We start from the raw sequence: 21,908 nt of genomic DNA on the forward strand, positions 1-21,908 counted from the left end.
ACTTCCTTTAGTTAATTTATCTGAAAAGTGAGCAGACAGGCAGAACCTGGGAGATAGAGGGAAACATTCTGTACAATATTACTTGCAGTTCCACAATAATCGAAGGTACTTGATTCTAACATTAATTATGATGCTTACATAAATAATTATTTACGTACACATCAATAAGACTTAAATAAGGAATTCCCTGGCGGTCCAGTGGTTAGGACTCGGTGCTTTCACTGCTGTGGGCTCAGGTTCAATCCCTGGTCGCAGAACTAAGATCCTGCAAGCTGTGTGGCCCAGCCAAAAAAACAAAAAAGACTTAAATAAAAGAAAATGTTAAATGTTTATAAAGCAGCCAAATAATGTAGGTTTTGAAACCAGTGCTTAAATGTTAGAATATATATACCTTCAGAGTAAAGTTCCATTAAAGTGGAAAATAGGAAAATGTGGGGAGGAAAAAAAAAACAACCTACTCACCAAAATTGTCACTGAATTGTTTACGGTTGTCAAAGCATCTAAAGACACAATCTGTAGGGGATTCCCTGGCGGTCCAGTGGTTAGGACTCCGGGCTTTCACTGACAAGAGCCTGGGTTCAATCCCTGGCCGGGGAACTAAGATTTCACAAGACACACGGTGTGGCCAAAAAAAACAAAAAACAAAAAAAAGGATCAACTGTTAATATATCTGGATTAAAAGATATGAGAAAGTTTTAATTTCTATTTGAAATGGTCTCACTTTCCTCTTTCCAAGGGAGAGCGGGTAGAAGAGTAGACAACTCATACTCAGTATAGGTAATATAAATCCCATTATGTGTTATTTTAAGGCAAGTTCTAAGATTTCTGGGTAAGTCTCAAGTGACTGAATGGTCACAGGATGCTAATTAGAAATTTTAATTTGTAGACTCATAATACCACAGACTGAATCAAGTCCAGAAACATTAACTAGAATATAAAAATCTAGAAAGACACGACAAAAGAGAATTCTAAACCAAAATGCGCCTTTCAGTTAGCTGCAGATTAGCAAGGTGGGAGAAAGCTAACTTAAAAAATTCACTCAACTGACAGATTTAACTAGTACGGCAAAGTTAAAACACAAAAGACAGACACAATGAAATTTTGCAATGATAGATAACAAAGGGTGTACCTACAATATATATCATGTATGTTCAAAGCAATACAAAAATAGGCCAAAAAAATTACAAATATAAAATTGTTACCAAAAAACATTAAAAGGCCAATAGTATATGAAATGATATTCAACTCTATTAATAAAAAGTTCAAATGTAAACAATATATTTTTCATTTCTCAGATGAGAAAAACTACAAAGATTCATAATAACATCCAGTAAACCGGAAATACAGCTATCCAAAACCTGTCACACTGGTTCACAAAAGATGTCTTTTGCACTACTGTTTATAACAGCCAAAAAAGGGAGGGATAACCAATATGTGCAACATTAAGAAATGGCTTTGTAGGGGGCTTCCCTGATGGCGCAGTAGTTAAGAATCCGCCTGCAAATGCAGGGGACACGGCTTCAAGCCCTGGTCCGCGAAGATCCCACATGCCGCGGAGCAACTAAGCCTGTGCACCACAACTACTGAGCCTGCGCTCTAGAGCCCGTGAGGAACAACTACTGGGCCTGCGTGCCACAATTACTGAAGCCCACGTGCCTACAGCCCGTGCTCCGCAACAAGAGAAACCACCGCAATGAGAAGCCCACGCACCGCAACAAAGAGTAGCTCCCTCTCGTCGCAACTAGAGAAAGCCTGCACGCAGCAACGAAGACCCAATGCGGCCATAAATAAATAAATAATAAATAAATTTAAAAGGGAGATAACCTTCTTTAAAAAAAAAAATCAGTTGCTTTTCCATACTCTAACAATGAACAATCTCAAGACTTCCCTGGAGGCGCAGTGATTAAGAATCCACCTGCCAGGCCTCCCTGGTGGCACAGTGGCTGAGAATCCACCTGCCAATTCAGGGGACACGGGTTCAAGCTCTGGTCCGGGAAGAACCCACATGCCGCGGAGCAACTAAGCCCATGCGCCACAACTACTGAGCCTGTGCCCTAGAGTCCGTGAGCCACAACTACTGAGCCCACGTGCCACAACTACAGAGCCCGCGTGCCACAACTACCGAAGTTCACATGCCTAGAGCCCGTGCTCCACAACAAGAGAAGCCACCACGATGAGAAGACACACCACAAAAAAGAGTAGCCCCACTGGCTGCAACTAGAGAAAGCCCGTGCACAGCAACGGAGACTCAACACAGCCAAAAATTAAATAAATAAATAAATAATAAATTTATTAAAAAAAAAAAAAAAGAATCAACCTGCCAATGCAGGGGACATGGGTTTGAGCCCTGGTCTGGGAAGATCCCACATGCCGCAGAGCAACTAAGCCTGTGCCCCACAACTACAGAGCCTGCATTCTAGAGCCTGTTAGCCACAACTACTGAGCCCACATGCCACAACTACTGAAGCCCACAGGCCTAGAGCCCGTGCTCCACAACAGGAGAAGCCACCACAATGAGAAGCTCGCACACCACAATGAAGAGTAGCCCCCGCTCGCCATAACTAGAGAAAGCCTGCACACAGCAACAAAGACCCAATGCAGCCAAAAATAAATAAATAAAGTTATTTTAAAAATAATGAACAATCTCAAAGGGAACTTAATAAAACATTCCATTTACAATAGCATCAAAAATAACATAAAATACTTAGGGAAAAATTTTAACCAAAGAGGTGAAAGACTTGTACACTAAAAACTACAAAATGTTGCTCAAAGAAGTTAAAGATACAAATAAATGGAAAGACATTCCTTGTTCATGGATTAGAAGACTTAATATTGTTTGATGTCCACAATAGCCAAGATGATCTATATGTAGATTCAATGCAATCCCTCTCAAAAGCCCAACAGTGTTTTTTGCAGAAATTTTAAAACCCATCCAAAAATTCAAACAGAATCTCAAAGGACCCTGGAGAGCCAAAACAATCTGGAAAAAGAACAAAATTGGAAGTCTCACATTTCCTGATTACAAGGCTACAGTAACCCCAAAAAGTGTGGTACTGGCATCAAGACAGACATATAGACCAATGGAATAGAATGGAGAGCCTGGAAATAAACTTTTGCACATACAGTCAAATGATTTTCAACAAGGGTGCTAAAACCATTCATTCATTGGGTAAAAGGGAAGTCTTCAAAAAATAGTATTTGGAGGGCTTCCCTGGTGGCGCAGTGGTTGAGAGTCTGCCTGCCGATGCAGGGGACACGGGTTCGGGCCCCGGTCCAGGAAGATCCCACATGCCGCGGAGCGGCTGGGCCCGTGAGGCGTGGCTGCTGAGCCTGAGCGTCCGGAGCCTGTGCTCCGCGGCGGGAGAGGCCACAGCAGTGAGAAGCCTGCGTACTGAAAAAACAAACAAAAAATAGTATTTGGAAAACTGGATATCCACATGCAAAAGAATGAAGTTGAACCCCTTATACCATATACAAAAATGGATCAAAATGTGGGAATTAACACTATAAAAGGGACCTAAATGTGGGAACTAACACTATAAAACTCTTAGAAGAAAATATAAAAGTTTCATGAGGGCTTCCCTGGTGGCGCAGTGGTTGGGAGTCCGCCTGTCGATGCAGGGGACACGGGTTCGTGCCCCGGTCCGGGAAGATTCCACATGCCGTGGAGCGGCTGGGCCCGTGAGCCATGGCCGCTAAGCCTGTGCGTCCGGAGCCTGTGCTCCGCAACGGGAGGGGCCACAACAGTGAGAGGCCCGCGTACCACAAAAAAAAAAAAAAAGAAACATTAGCAAGGATATGGAGCAACTGGATCTCACACAGCTGATGGGGATATAAAATGGTACAACCATTTGAGAACACTGGCAGTTTCTTTAAAAATTCTCCATTTACCATATTATGCAGCCATTGTATTCCCAGGTATTTTTTTTTAAGTGTTTTTATTCATTCATTCATTCATTTATTTTCTACTGCATTGGGTCTTCGTTGCTGCGCGTGGGCTTTCTCTAGCTGTGGTGAGTAGGGGCTACTCTTCTTTGCAGTGTGTGGGCTTCTCATTGCGGTGGCTTCTCTTGTTGTGGAGCACGTGCTCTAGGCGCGGAGGCTTCAGTAGCTGTAGCACGCGGGCTCAGTAGTTGCGGCATGCAGGCCCTAGAGTGAGTGGACTTCAGTAGCTGTGACTCGCGGGCTCTAAAGTGCAGGTTCAGTAGTTGTGGCACACGGGCTTAGTTGCTCTGCGGCATGTGGGATCTTCCCGGACCAGGGATCGAACCCGTGTCCCCTGCATTGGCAGGCAGATTCTTAACCACTGTGCCACCAGGGAAGTCCCTATTCCCAGGTATTTACCCAAGAGAAATGAAAGCACATGTCTACAAAAGGGCACATATTGCTTTTATATTTTAAGAATGCAACCTTTTATATTGGAAATAAAAATAAAATCACTAGGAGGATTTCTGATATCTGGTCTTACATGTAAGGAGCCTAGAAGTTGCCGCTCCATCCTAACAACACAAGTAAAAAGCTGGAGAAACTGAAAAATCAACAACTCTCCTTAGATCCACCAGAGAAGTGAGGACAAAGAGCAAACCACTGCTGAAAAAACTGGAGACAGGCAGATACAGAAAATCACAACATACCTGGGCAGAAATCCACAAGAAGAAATCACCCCTGGCAACTAGTGCTGGGGTAGGAATACCTGAACTGTAATTGATGAAGTGCTGGAGGCTCAGTGTGGACAAGCTTGAGAGTTTAAAATTCCAGGAGGACCCAGTCATAGAGAGACCCTCATGCTTTTTATGAGTCTTACCTCCAGGAGCTGTACCAAGTCCTAAAAGTAAATATCAGAGAAAAATCCTCTCATGCTTCCGGCAAGGGGAGGGGAAAAGAAACCATTCTGAAATATGCTAGAATATTCTGTTCTTAACAAAACCTGCCCTCAGAAGAAACTATTTTACCAGAGTTTAACCTGCTGGGGTTCCATCAGAGCCTAACCTACCTGGGGTAAAGTAAATGCCCAACTCCAGCCCCTCCTAAGGGGGCTACCTAAGTGGGTAAGAAATATTCTACCTAAGGGGGTAAGAAAACCTGAGAAGCACCAGTGAAGCTCACAGACCAGGAGCACAAGCTCACGGAAAGACTAAGATTTAATCATAGGACTAAAGAATGCTTCCGCTCCCCTCTTACCTTACCACTGCATTATTAAAGTCCTATTTATTGCAGTTCCTTTTACCTAGTACATCATGTCTGCCTTTCAACAAAAAATGGCAAGGCACACTAAAAGGCAGAAAACACCGCTTAAAGACACTGAACAAGCATCAAAACTAGAATCAGATATGGCAGGAATGTTGGAATTATCAGACCTGTACGATTAATATCTAACAATGGATAATGCAAGCAGAGACATGGAAATTCTGAGAAATAAAAAGAAATGCTAGAGATCAAAAACACTGTAACAGAAAATAAATAATATCTTTGATGGGCTCATTATTAGACACAGCTGGAAAGGAATCGCTGCTCTTGAGGACTTGACACTAGAAACTTCCAAAACTGAGAAGCTAAGACAAAAAAGACTGAAAAAAACAAAAACACAGCAAAATATCCAAGAACTATGGGAAAAGTACAAGAGGTGTTACGTACATGTAACAGGAATACCAGAAGGAGAAGAAAAAGAGAAAGAAACAGAAGCAATATTTAAAGCAATAACTAAGAATTTCCCCAAATTAATGTCAGAAACCAAACCACAGATCCAAGAAGCTCAGAGAAGGATAACGGAGGGGAAAGGAAAAAAAAAAAAACAATTACACCTAGGCATATTACAGTCAAAATTTAGAAAATCAAAGCTAGAGAAAAAAAAAATCTTGAAAGAAGCTGGAGGAAGAGAAAAACACCTTACCTACAGAGGACCAAAGATAAGAATTACATTCAACTTCTCAGAAACCATACTAGCAAGAAAAGAGTGGAAGGAAATCTTTAAAGTGTCAAGAGAGAAAAACTACTAACCTAGAATCCTGTACCTTTCAAAATTGTCCTTCAAAGTGAAGGAAAACCAATCTTTTTGTGAACCTAAACTGCTCTTAAAAAATAAAGTCTTTTGACAAAGTGAGAATAGACTTTCTCAGACAAACAAAAATTGAGGGAATCTGTTGCCAGTAGACATGCTTTACAAGAAATGTTAAAAGTTCTTTAAAGAGAAGGAAAATTATATAAGTCAAAAACTCAGATCTACAATAAAGAAAGGAAGAGCATCAGAGAATGAGTAAATGAGAGAAAAATAAAAATGTTTACTTCTCTTATTCCTAATTGATCTAGAAGATAATAGTTTGTTCAAAATAGTAATAGCAGCAATGTATTTGATTATGTTGGCTTCTGTGTGGATGCAAATGTATAAGGGAAATGAATGACAGCAATGACACAAGGAATGGGAGAGAAGAATTAGGAATATTTTGTTATTATAAGGTACTCACACTACTTGTGAAGCAGTATAGTTTTATTTGAAAGTGGACTAGATTAGTAGTAAATGTATACTGCAAACTCTAAGGCAATCACTAAAAAAACTTAAAAAAAGGAATATAATTGATATGCTAAGGAAGGAGAGAAAATGGCATCATATAATGTTCAATTAAAACCATAAAAGGGGGCTTCCCTGGTGGCGCTGTGGTTGCGAGTCCGCCTGCCGATGCAGGGGACACGGGTTCGTGCCCCGGTCCGGGAAGATCCCACATGCCACGGAGTGGCTGGGCCCGTGAGCCATGACCGCTGAGCCTGCGCGTCCGGAGCCTGTGCTCCGCAACGGGAGAGGCCGCGGCAGTGAGAGGCCCGCGTACCGCAAAAGAAAAAAAAAACAAAAAACATAAACGGTATCAATGGTATAAATACACCAATGAAAAAACAGACTGTCAGAGCAGATCAAAAAACAAGACCTAACTACATGCTGTCCACAAGAAACCCACTTTAAATATAAAGACACATATAAATTAAAAATAAAGAGATGGGACTTCCCAGGTGGTGCAGTGGTTAAGAATCTGCCTGCCAATGCAGGGGACACGAGTTCGATCCCTGGGCCAGGAAGATCCCACAGCCCATGGAGCAACTAAGCCTATGTGCCACAACTACTGAGCCTGCGCTCTAGAGCTCGTGAGCCACAACTACTGAAGCCCATGATCCACAACAAGAGAAGCCACAGCAATGAGGAGCCCGCACACCACAACAAAGAGTAGCCCCTGCTCGCCACAACTAGAGAAAGCCTGCACGCAGCAATGAAGACCCAACGCAGCCAATAAATAAATAATTTTTTTACAATAAATAAATAAATAAATTTTAAAATATGTTTCATAAAAAAAATAAAGAGATGGGGAAAAGATATATTATGCTAACATTAATCAAAAGAAAGTGGAAGTAACTATATTAATTTCAGACAGAGCAGACTTCAGAAGAAGGAAACTTATCAGGGATAAAAAAGGGGAATTACATAATGATAAAAGGGGCAATACTCCAAGAAGACATAACAATCCTTAATATGTATGCCTCTAACAGCAGAGTGTCAAAATACATGAGGCAAAAACTGACAGAATAGCAAGGAGAAATATATGAATCTACTATTACAGTTGGAGATTTTAACACCCTTCTGTAAGAAACACACAGATCCAGCAGCAGTAACTCAGTAAGGTTACAGCTGAACTAAACAGCACCATCCATCAACTGGATATAATTGACATCTATAGACTATTTCATCAAACAATAGCTCATTATACATTCTACTCAAGCTCACATGGAACATTCATCAAGACAGACCACACTCTGGGTCATAAAACACACATTAACTAATTTAAAAGAATAAAAAATTATAAACTGTCTGCTCTCAGACTACAATGGAATTAAATTAGAAATCAATAAAAGAAAAATACTTGAAAAAATACTAAAATACTTGGAGACTAAACACACGTCTAGATAAGACACAGGTCAAAGAAGAAATAACCTTCCAAAACAGAAAACACCAGGCCCAGATGGGTCCACTTGTGAATTCTACCAAACATTTAAGAAAAATTGTACCCGTTTTCTACAATCTCTTCCAGAGGATAGAGGCAGAGGGAACACTTCCTAACTCATTCTATTAGGCCAGCCATTACCCTAATATCAAAATCAGACACATTAAAAGACATTACAAGAATACTACAGACCAATAAATATCTCTTATAAACACAGATGCAAAATTCTCAACAAAATATTAGCAAATCAAATCCAACAATATATAAAAAGAATTATATGCCATGACCAAGTGGAATTTATCCCAATATGCAAGGCGGCTTCAATGTTCAAAATTAAATTAATGTACTCCATAACAGAAACAGGCTAAAGAAGAAAAATCACACGATCAAATGAATAGATGCAGAAAAAACATTTGACAAAATCCAACATCTATTCATGATAAAAACACTCAGCAAACTAGGAATAAAGATGAACTTCTTCAACTTGATAAAGAATATCTACAAAAACCCTACAGTTAACATCATACTTAATGAGAAACTCTGAGCTTTCCAGCTAAGATGAGGAACAAGCGAGGATGTCCCTTCTCACTTCTACTTTTCAACATCATACTGGAAGTTCTAGCTAATGCAACAAGACAAGAAAAGGACAGGAAACAAAAGGTATACATACTGGAAAGGTAGAAATAAAACTGTCTTTGTTCACAGATGATATGGTCATGTAGAAAATTCAAAATAATCAACAAAAAACTCCTGTTACGAATAAGCAATTAAAGCAAGGTTTCAGGATACAAAGTTCAAAGTTGCAGGATACAAGGTTAACACATTAAAGTCAATTGCTTTCCCATATACCAGCAATGAATAAGTGGTATCTGAAACTTTTTTTAAATTATATTTTAGGGACTTCCTTGGTGGCGCAGTGGTTAAGAATCCACCTGCCAATGCAGGGGACACGGGTTCGAGCCCTGGTCCGGGAAGATCCCACATGCCGCGGAGCAACTAAGCCCGTGTGCCACAACTACTGAGCCTGTGCTCTAGAGCCAGCAAGCCACAACAACTGAAGCCCGCACACCTAGAGCCTGTGCTCCGCAACAACAGAAGCCACCGCAGTGAGAAGCCCGTGCATCACAAAGAAGAGTAGCCCCCACTTGCCACAACTAGAGAAAGCCCACACGCAGCAACAAAGATCCAACACAGCCAAAAATAAATAAACAACTTAAAAAAAGTTATCATTTACATTATCACCCCCCAAAATGAAATGCTTAGGTATAACTCTAACAAAATATGTACAAGATTCATATCTGATGAAAGACCAAATAAGTAAATGAATAAAAAGATATTTCATGTTCATGGATAAGAAGACTCAATACTGTCAAGATATTTCCTGTTCCCAACCTGATCTACAGACTCAATACCAATCCCAATCAAAATCCCAGGAAGTTATTTTGTGGATATTTTTAAATTGACTCTAAAGTTTATATGGAGAGGCAAACAATCCAGAATGCCCAACTCAATACTGAAGAAGACAAAGTCAGAGGACACTACCCAATATCAAGACTTATTATAAAGCTACAGTAATCAAGATGATGTGGTACTGGAGAAACAAGAGAAAAATAGATCAATGGAACAAAACAGACAGCCTAGAAATAGACCCACATAAATATAGTCAACTGATCTTGACAAAGGAGCAAAAGCAATACAATGGACCTATCTTTTCAACAAATGGCGCTGGAAACTGGACATCCACATGCAAAAAAAAGAAAAAAAATCAATCTAGACAGACCTTACCCTTTTTATAAAAATTAACTCAAAATGGATTATAGACCTAAATGTAAAATGCAAAACCATAAAACTCCTGGAAGATAACATAGGAGAAAATCTAATTGACCTTAGGTATGGTGATGACTTTTCACATACAACACCACGAAAGACACAATCCATGAAAGAAATAAGTGACAACCCGGACTTCATTAAAATTAAGAACTTCCGCTCTGAGAAGGACAACATTACAGAGAATAAGAATTCAAGCCACAGGGTAGGAGAAAATATTTGTGAAAGACACTCCTGATAAAGGACGGTTATCCAAAATGTACAAAGAATTCTTAAAACTCAACAATAAAAAAAAGAACAATCCAACTAATATTGTGCAAAAGACCTAAACAGATATCTCACCAAAGAAGATATATAGAAGGCAAGTAAGCATATGAAAAGATGATCAACATGAAGTCATTAGGGTCCTGCAAATTAAAATAATGGCATACCACTGCACACCTATAGAATAGCCAAAATCCAAGACACAACAACAAATGCTGGGGAGTATGTGGAGCAACAGGAACTCTCATTCATTGCTGATTGGAATCCAAAATGACAGTCACTTTGGAGGACAGTTTGGCAGTTTCTTACAAAACTAAACACACTCTTCTATCATAGGATCCAGGAATCATGCTCCTTGATATTTAGCCAAAGGAGTTCAAAGCTTATGTCCTCACAAAACCCTACACATGGATATTTACAGCACCTTTATTCATAACTGCCAAATCTTGGACACAACCAAGAGGACCTTCAGCAGGTGAATGGAAAAAAAAACTGACACATACAGACAAGGGAATATTATTCAGAGCTAAAAAGAAGTGAGCTACTGAGCAATGAAAAGACATGGAAGAAATGCATATTACTAAGTGAAAGAAGCCAATCTGAAAAGGCATGACTCCACCTAATTCTAGAAAAGACAAAGCTATAGTAAAAAGATTAGTGATTGCCAAGGGGAGGGATGGGTAAATAGGCAGAGCACGGAAGATTTTTAGAGTACTGAAAAACTCTGTACAGGGCTTCCCTGGTGACGCAGTGGTTGAGAGTCCTCCTGCCGATGCAGGGGACACGGGTTCGTGCCCTGGTCCGGGAAGATCCCACATGCTGCGGAGCAGCTAGGCCCGTGAGTCATGGCTGCTGAGCCTGCGCGTCCGGAGCCTGTGCTCCACAACGGGAGAGGCCACAACAGTGAGAGGCCTGCGTACCGCAAAAAAACAAAACAAAACAAAAAAACTCTGTACAAGACTATAATGGTAGATACATGTCATTATACATTTGTCAAAACCCATGGAATGTATCACAGCAAGAGTGAACTGTAAGGTAAACTATGGACTTTAGGTGATAGTGAGGTCAATGTAGGCTCATTGACTGTAACAGATGTACCACTCTGGTTTGGGATGCTGATAGTGGGACAGGCTGTATGTGTGGGGACAGGGGCTATATGAGAAATCTCTGTACTTTCTACTCAATTTTGCACTGAACTTAAAACCCTAAAAAGTAAAGATTTTAATTAAAAAAATAAAATCAACAAAATTTAATTCAGAAAACAGGCAGCTCTGATAGTTACCAAAGAACTGGGAAAATATTTGGTTCCTCAATGTAGCCTGGACACTATGGTTAGCTTATGCATTAATTCATCTATTCTTCAGAACAGTGATAGCATATAACAGACTTTATTTTCAAAATTCCCAAAACTCGGGAGTTCCCTGCCAGTCCAGTGGTTAGGACTTGGGACTTTCACTACCATGGGCCTGGGCTCAATCCCTGGTCAGAGAAATAAGATCCCACAAGCCTCACGGTGTGGCCAAAAAAAACAAACAAACAAAAAATCCCAGGTACTTCCCTGGCAGTCCAGTGGTTAAGACTCTGCCCTGCCAATGCAAGGGATGCAAGTTCGATCCCTGGTTGGGGAACTAAGATCCCACATGCTGCGCAGCATGGCCAAAAGATTTAAAAAACAAACAAAAAAAGAACACCCCAGAGAATCTGGGAGTTCTAAGTAAAATAAATAAATAAACAAACAAATAAATAAAATCCCCAAACTCAATACACTTGGGAATAGTAAATAAACGAGAGACAAAATAAAAACAAGTTCTCAAAAACAATGCCATTTTAGTGCTCGAAAAACTAAAAGCTACCTAAAAGAGCTATTATGCTAGATTCTGAATTTTTTTAAAGTACATACCACTGGAACTCATATAGCAAACTAAAACAATTTGCTTAACATATTTAATAGTGATATGGTATAATATACATAATTTATATCAGTTTCAATTAAGAACTTAGAAGAATCTCATAAGGGTTTTTTCTCTTTTTTTTTTTAAAAAAAAAACACTTTTTCTTTTTTTTTTCCTGGACGCGGGCCTGTCACTGTTGTGGCCTCTCCCGTTGCGGAGCACAGGCTCCGGACGCGCAGGCTCAGTGGCCATAGCTCACGGGCCCAGCCGCTCCGCGGCATGTGGGATCTTCCCGGACCGGGGCCCGAACCCGTGTCCCCTGCATCGGCAGGCGGACTCTCAACCACTGCGCCACCAGGGAAGCTCTGCTTTCCTTTTTCTTTCTTTATTTTTGGTTGCATTGGGTCTTCGCTGATGCACGGGCTTTCTCTAGTTGCTGAGAGTGGGGGCTACTTTTCGTTATGGTGCGTGGGCTTCTTATTGTGGTGGCTTCTCTTGTTGCAGAGCACGGGCTCTAGTCACGTGGGCTTCAGTAGTTGTGGCACGCAGGCTCAGTATTGTGGCTCACGGGCTCTAGAGCACAGGCTCAGTAGTTGTGGCACACGGGCTTAGTTGCTCTGTGGCACGTGGGATCTTCCTGGACCAGGGCTCGAACCCGTGTCCCCTGCATTGGCAGGCAGATTCTTGACCACTGCGCCACCAGGGAAGTTTCTTTTTTTTGGGGGGGGCCGCACTGCGTGGCATGTGGGATCTTAGTTCCCCAACCAGGGATCTAACTATGTTCAAGTCTTATCTTCATGTCCAAGTGATAAGAATATGCATACACACCACAGTTCTCTGGAATCCCTCTTTAGAGGTTGCAAAATCAACAGAACTCAATATGGCCCACAAAAATGTTCTGTTTGGCCAGAAAAAGTTCTTTAAAATGTTAGTAGATTTACGTGAGACATGGACTCTTTGGTTCAGCCTCTGCCCCAACATTCTTATTTTCCTACATCCAGCCCAATTCATTCAAGGTTGTTATTTGCTTAACCCCACAGTAACTTTGGTTTTAGGCCCCTACCCTATATTGTTATTTGTGTAACTAAAGTTATACTCAGACTTCTTTGAAAACTTCCTTATGAAATACGATATATTTCAATACATTTGTATTAGAAAGGAATATATTCCCTTCTCTTTCAATCCTCCTGACTTTGAGGGCTAGCACTTAATTAGTCACATATGTATTTTCAGAACAATGCCATGAACAATTCTATTGCAAAGAGAAGATGGTTTATTAATGTTTTTACTAATCCACACATAATTGTATGACAGAATATAGATTACTAACAGTTGGATAAAAGCTTATGATCAAGTGTGAGGAACGTTTCCTATTTCTGAAGTGAATAGTTTTGCTCAAAATTAATATTTGGCAGTATTTCTAAGCTGTTTGTTTTATCCTTCCATTAAACATACACACACATATGCGTAACACTGAAATATACAATCCTACTTTAAGAATAAATGTGTTAAAATTTACATGCCTTCTATGGATAAACCAAAGTGATGCTGGTGGATCTGAAACTATATATTAGAACTCTGCATGAAATATGATGTAACCAATGGAAAAACTTTTTCTTACACAGCTAATTCTGCAAACACATACCTGACAGAGTATACTAAGGCAAAAGTTGGTACAAAACTTTCAAGTGATCATTCTCTATGTGGTTATGCCCAAGCCATCAACTATTAATGATAAATTAAAAGACTCTTTACCTGTCAGGACCTGAGTTCAGGCACTCAAAAGTTTCGTATTTCTCTTGCAGAAGCTGATGACAATACTAATCCCTGCACTGTGTAGGGAGGTGCATTCCTTGCACTGGCTTAAGTGCTAATGATTTCACCAACCCTTGAAGTGCAGAACAGTAAAAAAACAGTTTTCAGCCGTTTTTCTTACTGATTTCTCATTTTAAAAAATATTACAAAGATTTCAAATAGGTTTTAAAATAAATTATTTCTGTTTAAAAGGCAGTGCTTTAGTTTAAAAAAGACACACGCCAATCGATCTTTCTGGGTTACTGCACATATCACAAGATGGCCTTTTTCATCAATTAAAAACTTATACAAAGAAGCAACAACTTCACGCCTTCAAATCATTTTCTGATTTTACCTGAAAGCACCAAGATTTTGGCTACAGATATGTAAAACGGTCTTCCAGAAGGCAATCATAAATAGGTACTAGATGAGATTAGCTGGGTTAAAAAATGGTATCTCTCCTATTAACCCATTTATCACCCTGTCACCAGCATACAGCCCTAGAAGGAGCTGACAGTCAAGTTCACAACTATTAGTTTCTAAAGAAACAATATTATACTCTCCTAATAAGATAAAAATCAAGAAATGCTTCTCTATCTAAGGGCAAAATTAAGCTATGTATATATCTGGAAGGCCAAATCTATCTGTTCTGACTCCTTAAAACATGAAATTAATACAACTCCCCATTCTTTTATACTCTAAAATTAAACGGGTTTACACGACTCCAGGTATTTCCTACTGCTATAGGAGAACAAATTGAGAAATGTACCTTAGCTAGTTCTGAAGAAAATATTTTATGTATCTAAAAAAATTTAATGTTTTATATAAATCACTCTCCAAATCCTCTCTACTGTATGAATTTTCATTGAGAATACTAACGCTGCTTCCTTAAGATTCAGATCATTATGAGCTTGGCACCATTCAGTTATGCATATTCAAACATTTAAATTCTCTGAATTCTTTCCTGGCATTTCAGTAGAGGAGGATAAAAAAACAAACCTGAGCTGAAACCATGCCAGCTGGAGGGTACACACTTATTTTACTAGTTCTACCTATCTAAACTTGACAACATTTTAAAACCCTATATTGAAGGTAAATGTTCTCTATCTACAACAAAGAAAGCTTGCCTTGATATGCCTAGCTAAGGTGCTCCCATTTTTCTTCAGCTAAAGAAATTAAACAGTCTCTCTTTCATTTACCAAACAATTTTTTTAAAGTTGGCACTCAATCAAAGTCCATCTGAAGGATCTGTTCCTCTAACTTAAAATGGCAGCAGCTGATCTCAATTATGATCAACTGAACATAAGTACTTCTTGGCAATAATATGCTCAACTGCTACTTGCATTTTTTAATCTTTCTGTGGACAAGATATTTTAAGAAAAATCCACAAAATAAATATAGCCAGGCCTTAAAATGTTACTTGTATGCTTATTTTCAGTATAATGTAAAGAAGGGAAATAGCAATACAAAATGTAAATTAAAAGGTCAAATTTCTAACTTAATTTATATCAAATGAGAAGACTTTCTAAGAGGAAAAGTCTGAGTAGTAGAGGCTAACCAATAAGCCATTTTAACAAGGAATGTGAAGAAGTCAAGAGTAAAAAGTAATTCAGATCCAATATTAATACACTTGTGAGTTTATACCAAACTTGATAACTTTTTAAAATGCAGTTTATGTGGGAATAAGAATTCAGGCCAAAACTGATTATTCAATTTAATTCTTACTGTAATTACAAGGTCCAAAATATTTCTTATTTTAAAGATGCTAATTGAGTCCCTCACATTCTATACCATGTTTCTTTTAAACATATTCTTCCCCTGTAATTAACTCCATCATCTAGTTTCTAACCTTCACATCAGATCTCATAAAGCAAATATTTTTCTCCCAATTATGAGTAACACTATCTCAATTTTAATCTATTTTTCAAGAGAAAACAAAAAAACTTTAAGAAAACCGCATATGAACTAAGCCTGCCTGAGAAACTTTTCATGTCTAAAGTACTTAATTTTTAAATAACTCTTCAGCTTTACATGATTGGTATTATATTTATTTTACACTCATGAAATGTGATCTGCCTAGGGTCACAAAATAAGTTAATGTTTGAAGCAGAATTTAAATTGTTACATTTCCTTTATCTTACATTACTCAAATATCTCCTATGAACATCTAAAGAATTTTCCTATTTCAAAAGTAACAAACATTAATATCTTAATTTGCAAGTGTATATATTATGTATACACACACACAAAAGCACATACAAGTACATATTATACATAAACACAGAGACAGCAAATTAAAAGGGAAAACAGTGCTTACCTTCATCTCCTTCTGGTACATATGAAGCTGTAATAATGTCAATATCAGCACAATTCATCACAATCTGATTGGTTGCCTGCCTCACCTAAGGAGAAAAAAAAAAATCGGCAATGTCAGAAATAGCCCAGGTTAATAATACGTACATCTTCATCTCAGCCTAAAATATGTCACAGGCAATTTTTAAAAACCCATACATCAGCGGTTCCCACCTTTTTGGCACCAGGGACCGGTTTCGCGGAAGACAATTTTTCTATGGATGGGGGGGGTGCGGGTTTCAGGTGGTAATGGGAGCGATGGGGAGCAGCAGATGTTCAGCTTCACTCCCTCATCCGCTGCTCACCTCCTGTTGTACAGCCTGGTTCCTAACAGGCCGGACTGGTACCAGTCCGAGGCCCGGGGATTGGGGACCCTTGCCAAACACCACTTAAACCAATACTAAATATATATGCATCAATGGTATAAATTAATGACTAGTTCTGAATAGATATTATAATATCTGGATTATATTAAAAGCAATAATAAATACTTAGGTATTTCACAGAATTCAAAGATCTGACCAATGAGCTAAATAAAAGCCTCTTTTTTTCTACTTAAACTTGATTTAAAACAACTTTTTTTTTTTTGCTGTACGCAGGCCTCTCACTGTTGTGGCCTCTCCCGTTGCGGAGCACAGGCTCTGGACGCGCAGGCTCAGCGGCCATGGCTCATGGGCCCAGCCACTCCGCGGCATGTGGGATCTTCCCGGACCAGGGCACAAACACGTGTCCCCTGAATCGGCAGGCGGACTCTCAACCACTGCGCCACCAGGGAAGCCCTAAAACAACTTCTTAATTAAACTTTTTAATTTCAAAACATTTTTAATTAGGAAACATTTCTTATATGTTGCAATTAATCATGTATTTCAACCTGCACATCAAAACCATCATGAGGGTCCCCTCTTTTTGTAAGGATAGAGGAAGAAATCTGGTATCATAAACTATGTCAGAACTTCATAAAACACTCTCTAAATTTTTTCTTTTCCTGAAGAAACATTTTGAATATAACAGACACTAATGACTCACCACCAAGATTAAATAAACTTTTAAGACTTTGTCTTACTTGATTTAGATCCAAAAAATAAAATACAGATATAATGAAAGCCCATTCCTCTCTTCCTCATTCCCTAGAGATAACCACTACCCTAAGGCTAATGTGTATCTCTCTCATATATGTTTAGTACTTTTGTTACATATATAAAGATCAGCAAACAATGTTTTTAATCTTACACAAATGGTATCAAAAGTGTGTATAACCTTTTGCAACCTGTTTTTTTAATTTAACATTGTTTCTGAGATAGGTAAATGCTGATAGATGTAAACCTAACTCATTAATTTAACTTCTGCATAGTAGTATTCCATTCTATAAATAAACCACAGTTATTTATCCATTTCCTTCCTGAAGGAAGTTAGGTTATTTCCACTTTTTTGTTATGTAAAAGAGTACTATAATAAACATCTTGGCCCATGTCTTCTTGTGCACCCATTTTCTTTACCAAGAATTGCTAAAATTATCCTCCAGAGTAGTTTCAATGCACGCTCCGATAAGCAAAGAATAAAGAAATCCCAGTTTCAGCAACCTCCAAAAAACTTAATTTTTCGACAGTCTGCTGGGTATTAAATGGCATACCAGGGACTTCCGTGGTGGCGCCGTGGTTAAGAATCCGCCTGCCAATGCAGGGGACACAGGTTCGACCCCTGGTCCAGGAAAATCCCACATGCCATGGAGCAACTAAGCCCGGGTGCCACAACTACTGAAGCCCGAGCGCCCTAGATCTGTGATCTGCAACAAGAGAAGCCACCACAATGAGAAGCCTGCACACAGCAAGGAAGAGTAGCCCCCGCTCGCCACAACTAGAGAAAGCCTGCGCACGGCAACAAAGACCCAATGCAGCCAAAAATAAATAATAAATAAGTAAATTTATTTTAAAAAATGGTATTCCATTATTGTTTTAATTAGAATTTCTCTGATTACTAGTAATATTAGTTACCTCTTTTCTCTTTCTTTCTCTTTCTCCTTTCTGTTTCTCTTCCTCTGCCTCCCCCACCCCTGCTTCCCTCCCTCCCTCTCTCTTTCTTTCTTTTTTGACCCTTAAGTTTTTCCTCTCCTACTTGCTCATTCATAACCCTTGCTCATTTTCCATTTGGTTGGAACCTTGTTTTTCTATAACTGTTGCATTACACAAAATCTCAAATTCATTTTCACACATTTGAATGGTCTAAATCTAAAATAACAAAAATACAGATGTCCTAAATCACATATGCCTACAGAGGCCAATGAAACAGATGAGTACGGTAGGCCAGGTAAAGGCTATGCATAAAGGAAAGCTATGTGTAAAGGAAGCGGGAAGTAGACATTTCTTGGAGCTAACCAATTACTGCTATATACAATAAAAAACAGACTCAGTGTTGACAGATCTTCCAATTAAAAAAAAGCCACAAATTCAGAATTCATGTGCAATCTCCCAATTTCTAATTGATGACAACTAATTCAAAATTTTCTAAAACACTGTATAGACCAAACAAAACCCAACAGTGCCTTGAGTGTCACTGAACGGACCACAGAACTAGGTAAGGACACAGAGTAATATAAAATCTGTATGAAAAAGCTATACCTAAGAGTAATTATTTTATTAATAACCAATACATAAACATGATTAATATTAAACTAAAATTACCTGACCTAAATTACAGATAGTATGTTATTAAGCCTGTAACAGACTGTCAAAATCTCTAACACATAAAGTGAAACTATTTTGGCTCATTTAAAAAAAAAATATTCTCATAAATCTTCCTGTTTCTAAACAAAAATGCCATTTAGTGAACAGTTTTTTGGGTTTTTGTTTTTTGGGGGTTTTTTTGTAAGTGATAATATTCCTTCACACTGTTTACTTCACCAGAACATACCTAAACAGCACTAAAACTTTTACATCTCAACTGGCTGTTTATAGCACTATGTATGAACAAAAAGAAAAGAACAACTCTTTGCCTATTCACAAACTGACTTTTAAAAAAATTTTCAGAAACACAAAAATGAAGCACTGGGGTGTGCTCCAAAGGGTAAAATGAATAAAAACCTTCCAGAGTTTGACGTTTATGCCAACGAAATCATTAACAGTGGGTTATTTACATGTTTGTTGTTTTGTTTTGGGTTTTTTTAATATTTATTTATTTATATGGCTGCGCCAGGTCTTAGTTCTGGCACACGGGATCTAGTTCCCTGACCAGGGATCGAACCCAGGACCCCTGCATTGGAAGCACGGAGTCTTAACCACTGGACCACCAGGGAAGTCCCTAGTTACATGTCTTAATCTTTACCTAGGCAATCCTATTTTCATCCACCAACATCTACAATGAATTTAATGGTAGCCAAGCAGTTAATCTACCATGTCAAGATACCTGTACTGGGCTTCCCTGGTGGCGCAGTGGTTGAGAGTCCGCCTGCCAATGCAGGGAACGTGGGTTCGTGCCCCGGTTCGGGAAGATCCCACATGCCGCGGAGCGGCTGGGCCCGTGAGCCATGGCCGCTGAGTCTGCGCGTCCGGAGCCTGTGCTCCGCAACGGGAGAGGCCACAACAGTGAGAGGCCCGCGTACCGCAAAAAAAAAAAAAAAAAAAAATACTTGTACTATACTACATATGCCAAATGACATTTATCTCACTACTATTGTACCATTTTGAGGGAAAGTGTTCGTTAACTTTGGAAAGGTACAGGGCACAACATCTAGTTACAAGTACATTCCAATTCCTCCTGGGTTTAGGGAAAACCCACCTGTTTATACTAATGAATTAAGCTGCTAGTTGAACAGCAATTCTTTTTTTTTTTTTTGCGGTACGCGGGTCTCTCACTGTTGTGGCCTCTCCCGTTGTGGAGTACAGGCTCTGGACGCGCAGGCTCAGCGGCCATGACTCACAGGCCTAGCCACTCTGCGGCATGTGGGATCTTCCCGGACCGGGGCAAGAACCCGTGTCCCCTGCATCGGCAGGCGGACCCTCAACCACTGCGCCACCAAGGAAGCCCAATTAATTCTTTTTTTCAGGGTATTGCCATTTCTGGAAGGGTGGAAGGGGAGAACTAAAGGAACAAAAATACTTATCTTAATAATAGAACTCCACTCAAACTTTAAAAAACAGACAGTATATTCTGTCTCATATTAGAGATTTTTTTTTTTTTTGGCCGCACCTCGTGGCATGCAGAACTTCCCCGACAAGGGATCAAACCTGTGCCCCCTGCAGTGGAAGCGTAGAGTCTTAACCACTGGACCACCAGGGAAGCCCCTAGAGATGCATTTTAAACAACAGGATAATCCATAGAAAGGGCTTTTACCACTTAGTGCCTGATACATAGTAATCACTTAATAGATGACATTATTAAGACACATGTACAGAGGGCTTTTCTGGTGGCACAGCGGTTAAGAATCCACCTGCCAACGCAGGGGACACGGGTTCGATCCCTGGGCCAGGAAGATCCCACATGCCGCGGAGCAACTAAGCCTGTGCGCCACAACTACTGAGCCTGCACTCTAGAGCCACAAGCCACAACTACTGAGCCCACATGCCACAACTACTGAAGTCCACGTGCCTAGAGCCCATGCTCCTCAACAAGAGAAGCCACCTAAATGAGAAGCCTGCACACCTCAACGAAGAGTAGCCCCCCACTGGAGGCAACTAGAGAAAGCCGGCGCAGAGCAATGAAGACCCAACACAGCCAAAAATAAATAAATTAAATAAATAAATTTAAAAAAAACAAAACCCGTGCACAGAGACCAAGACTAAATGTGCACCTAACAGTCTATAAAGTACCTAATCAAAATGCTATAAAATTTAAGAACTATGTGCTGTATTATATAGCACATATTATATCTTATATTGGATATCAGCATACTCTATGTACCAACCAAGGAATGTAATTTAAAATATCCGCGTGGACTTAAGCGTATAAGTACTCAACCACCACACTGATCTTTTTGATGCTTTCCCAACAAGAGCACTGACCTAATGATTCAATATGATTTCTCACACACTAACATTATCATGTTATTGAATACTACCTGTATGTTCCACTGTCAAAAATACAGGTAATAATGTAAGTCAACTATACTTTAATTTAAAAAAAAAAAACAGGTAATAAATCAAAGGAATTTCAGCATTATCATCTTCACTGGACTTCCCTGGTGGCACAGTGGTTAAGAATCCGCCTGCCAATGCAGAGCACACAGGTTCGAGCCCTGGTCCAGGAAGATCCCACATGCCGCAGAGCAACTAAGCCTGTGTGCCACAACTACTGAGCCTGTGCTCTGGAGCCCGCAAGCCACAACTATTGATCCCACATGCCGCAACTACTGAAACCCATGCACCTAGAGCCCATGCTCTGCAACAAGAGAAGCCACTGCAATGAGAAGCCCACGCACCGCCACGAAGAGTAGCCCCCACTCACCACAACTAGAGAAAGCCCACGCGCAGCAACGAAGACCCAACACAGCCAAAAATAAAATATAAATAAATAAATAAATTTATTTTTTAAAAAAATCTTCACTTTCCAAACTTAAAATAGAAGCAGAATGTTAAAACTGGCATATAAATTGTGTTGATAACAAGCTTATTTCCAACTTTTCCATTTGGTGCTATTAATGAATGGAACGTTAGCATATCCTTTCTTTGATTCAAACCCAGGGTTAGTTAAGTCTTCTTGGAGTCCCATACAGACTGTACTTCAACTGAACCAAATGTTAAGTAATGGTTCTACTGAAGAGACAGCTTGACCATTGGTAACAATTTTACAATGGAAGTTTCCTAAG

At 39.5% G+C, this 21,908-nt stretch overlaps 1 protein-coding gene across 8 annotated transcripts in view; it reads right to left on the reverse strand.

Moving 5' to 3' along the window:
- Positions 1-21,908, reverse strand: part of NPEPPS (aminopeptidase puromycin sensitive) — a 96,231-nt gene that overhangs the window by 69,242 nt on the left and 5,081 nt on the right. For 6 of the 8 annotated variants that reach the window (XR_016388992.1, XM_089901162.1, XM_089901160.1 and 3 more), the window contains exons 2-3: positions 16,077-16,161; positions 463-597 (exon numbers count right to left, since the gene is read on the reverse strand). Coding sequence is in view for 7 of the 8 variants with exons in the window: in XM_089901162.1 (XP_089757288.1) it covers positions 463-597; positions 16,077-16,161 (220 nt within the window). In the remaining variant the exon portion in view is untranslated. Of the gene's footprint in view, positions 1-462; positions 598-16,076; positions 16,162-16,285; positions 18,171-21,908 lie in introns of those variants that run through there. The other 2 variants (XM_089901164.1, XM_022557709.3) reach the window with 2 other exon arrangements.

Source organism: Delphinapterus leucas, chromosome 19 (genome assembly GCF_059928025.1).
Source record: "Delphinapterus leucas isolate spDelLeu-1000000601 "Yukka" chromosome 19, BTC_Dleu_Yukka2, whole genome shotgun sequence".
Classification (NCBI taxonomy): Eukaryota; Metazoa; Chordata; class Mammalia; order Artiodactyla; family Monodontidae; genus Delphinapterus; species Delphinapterus leucas.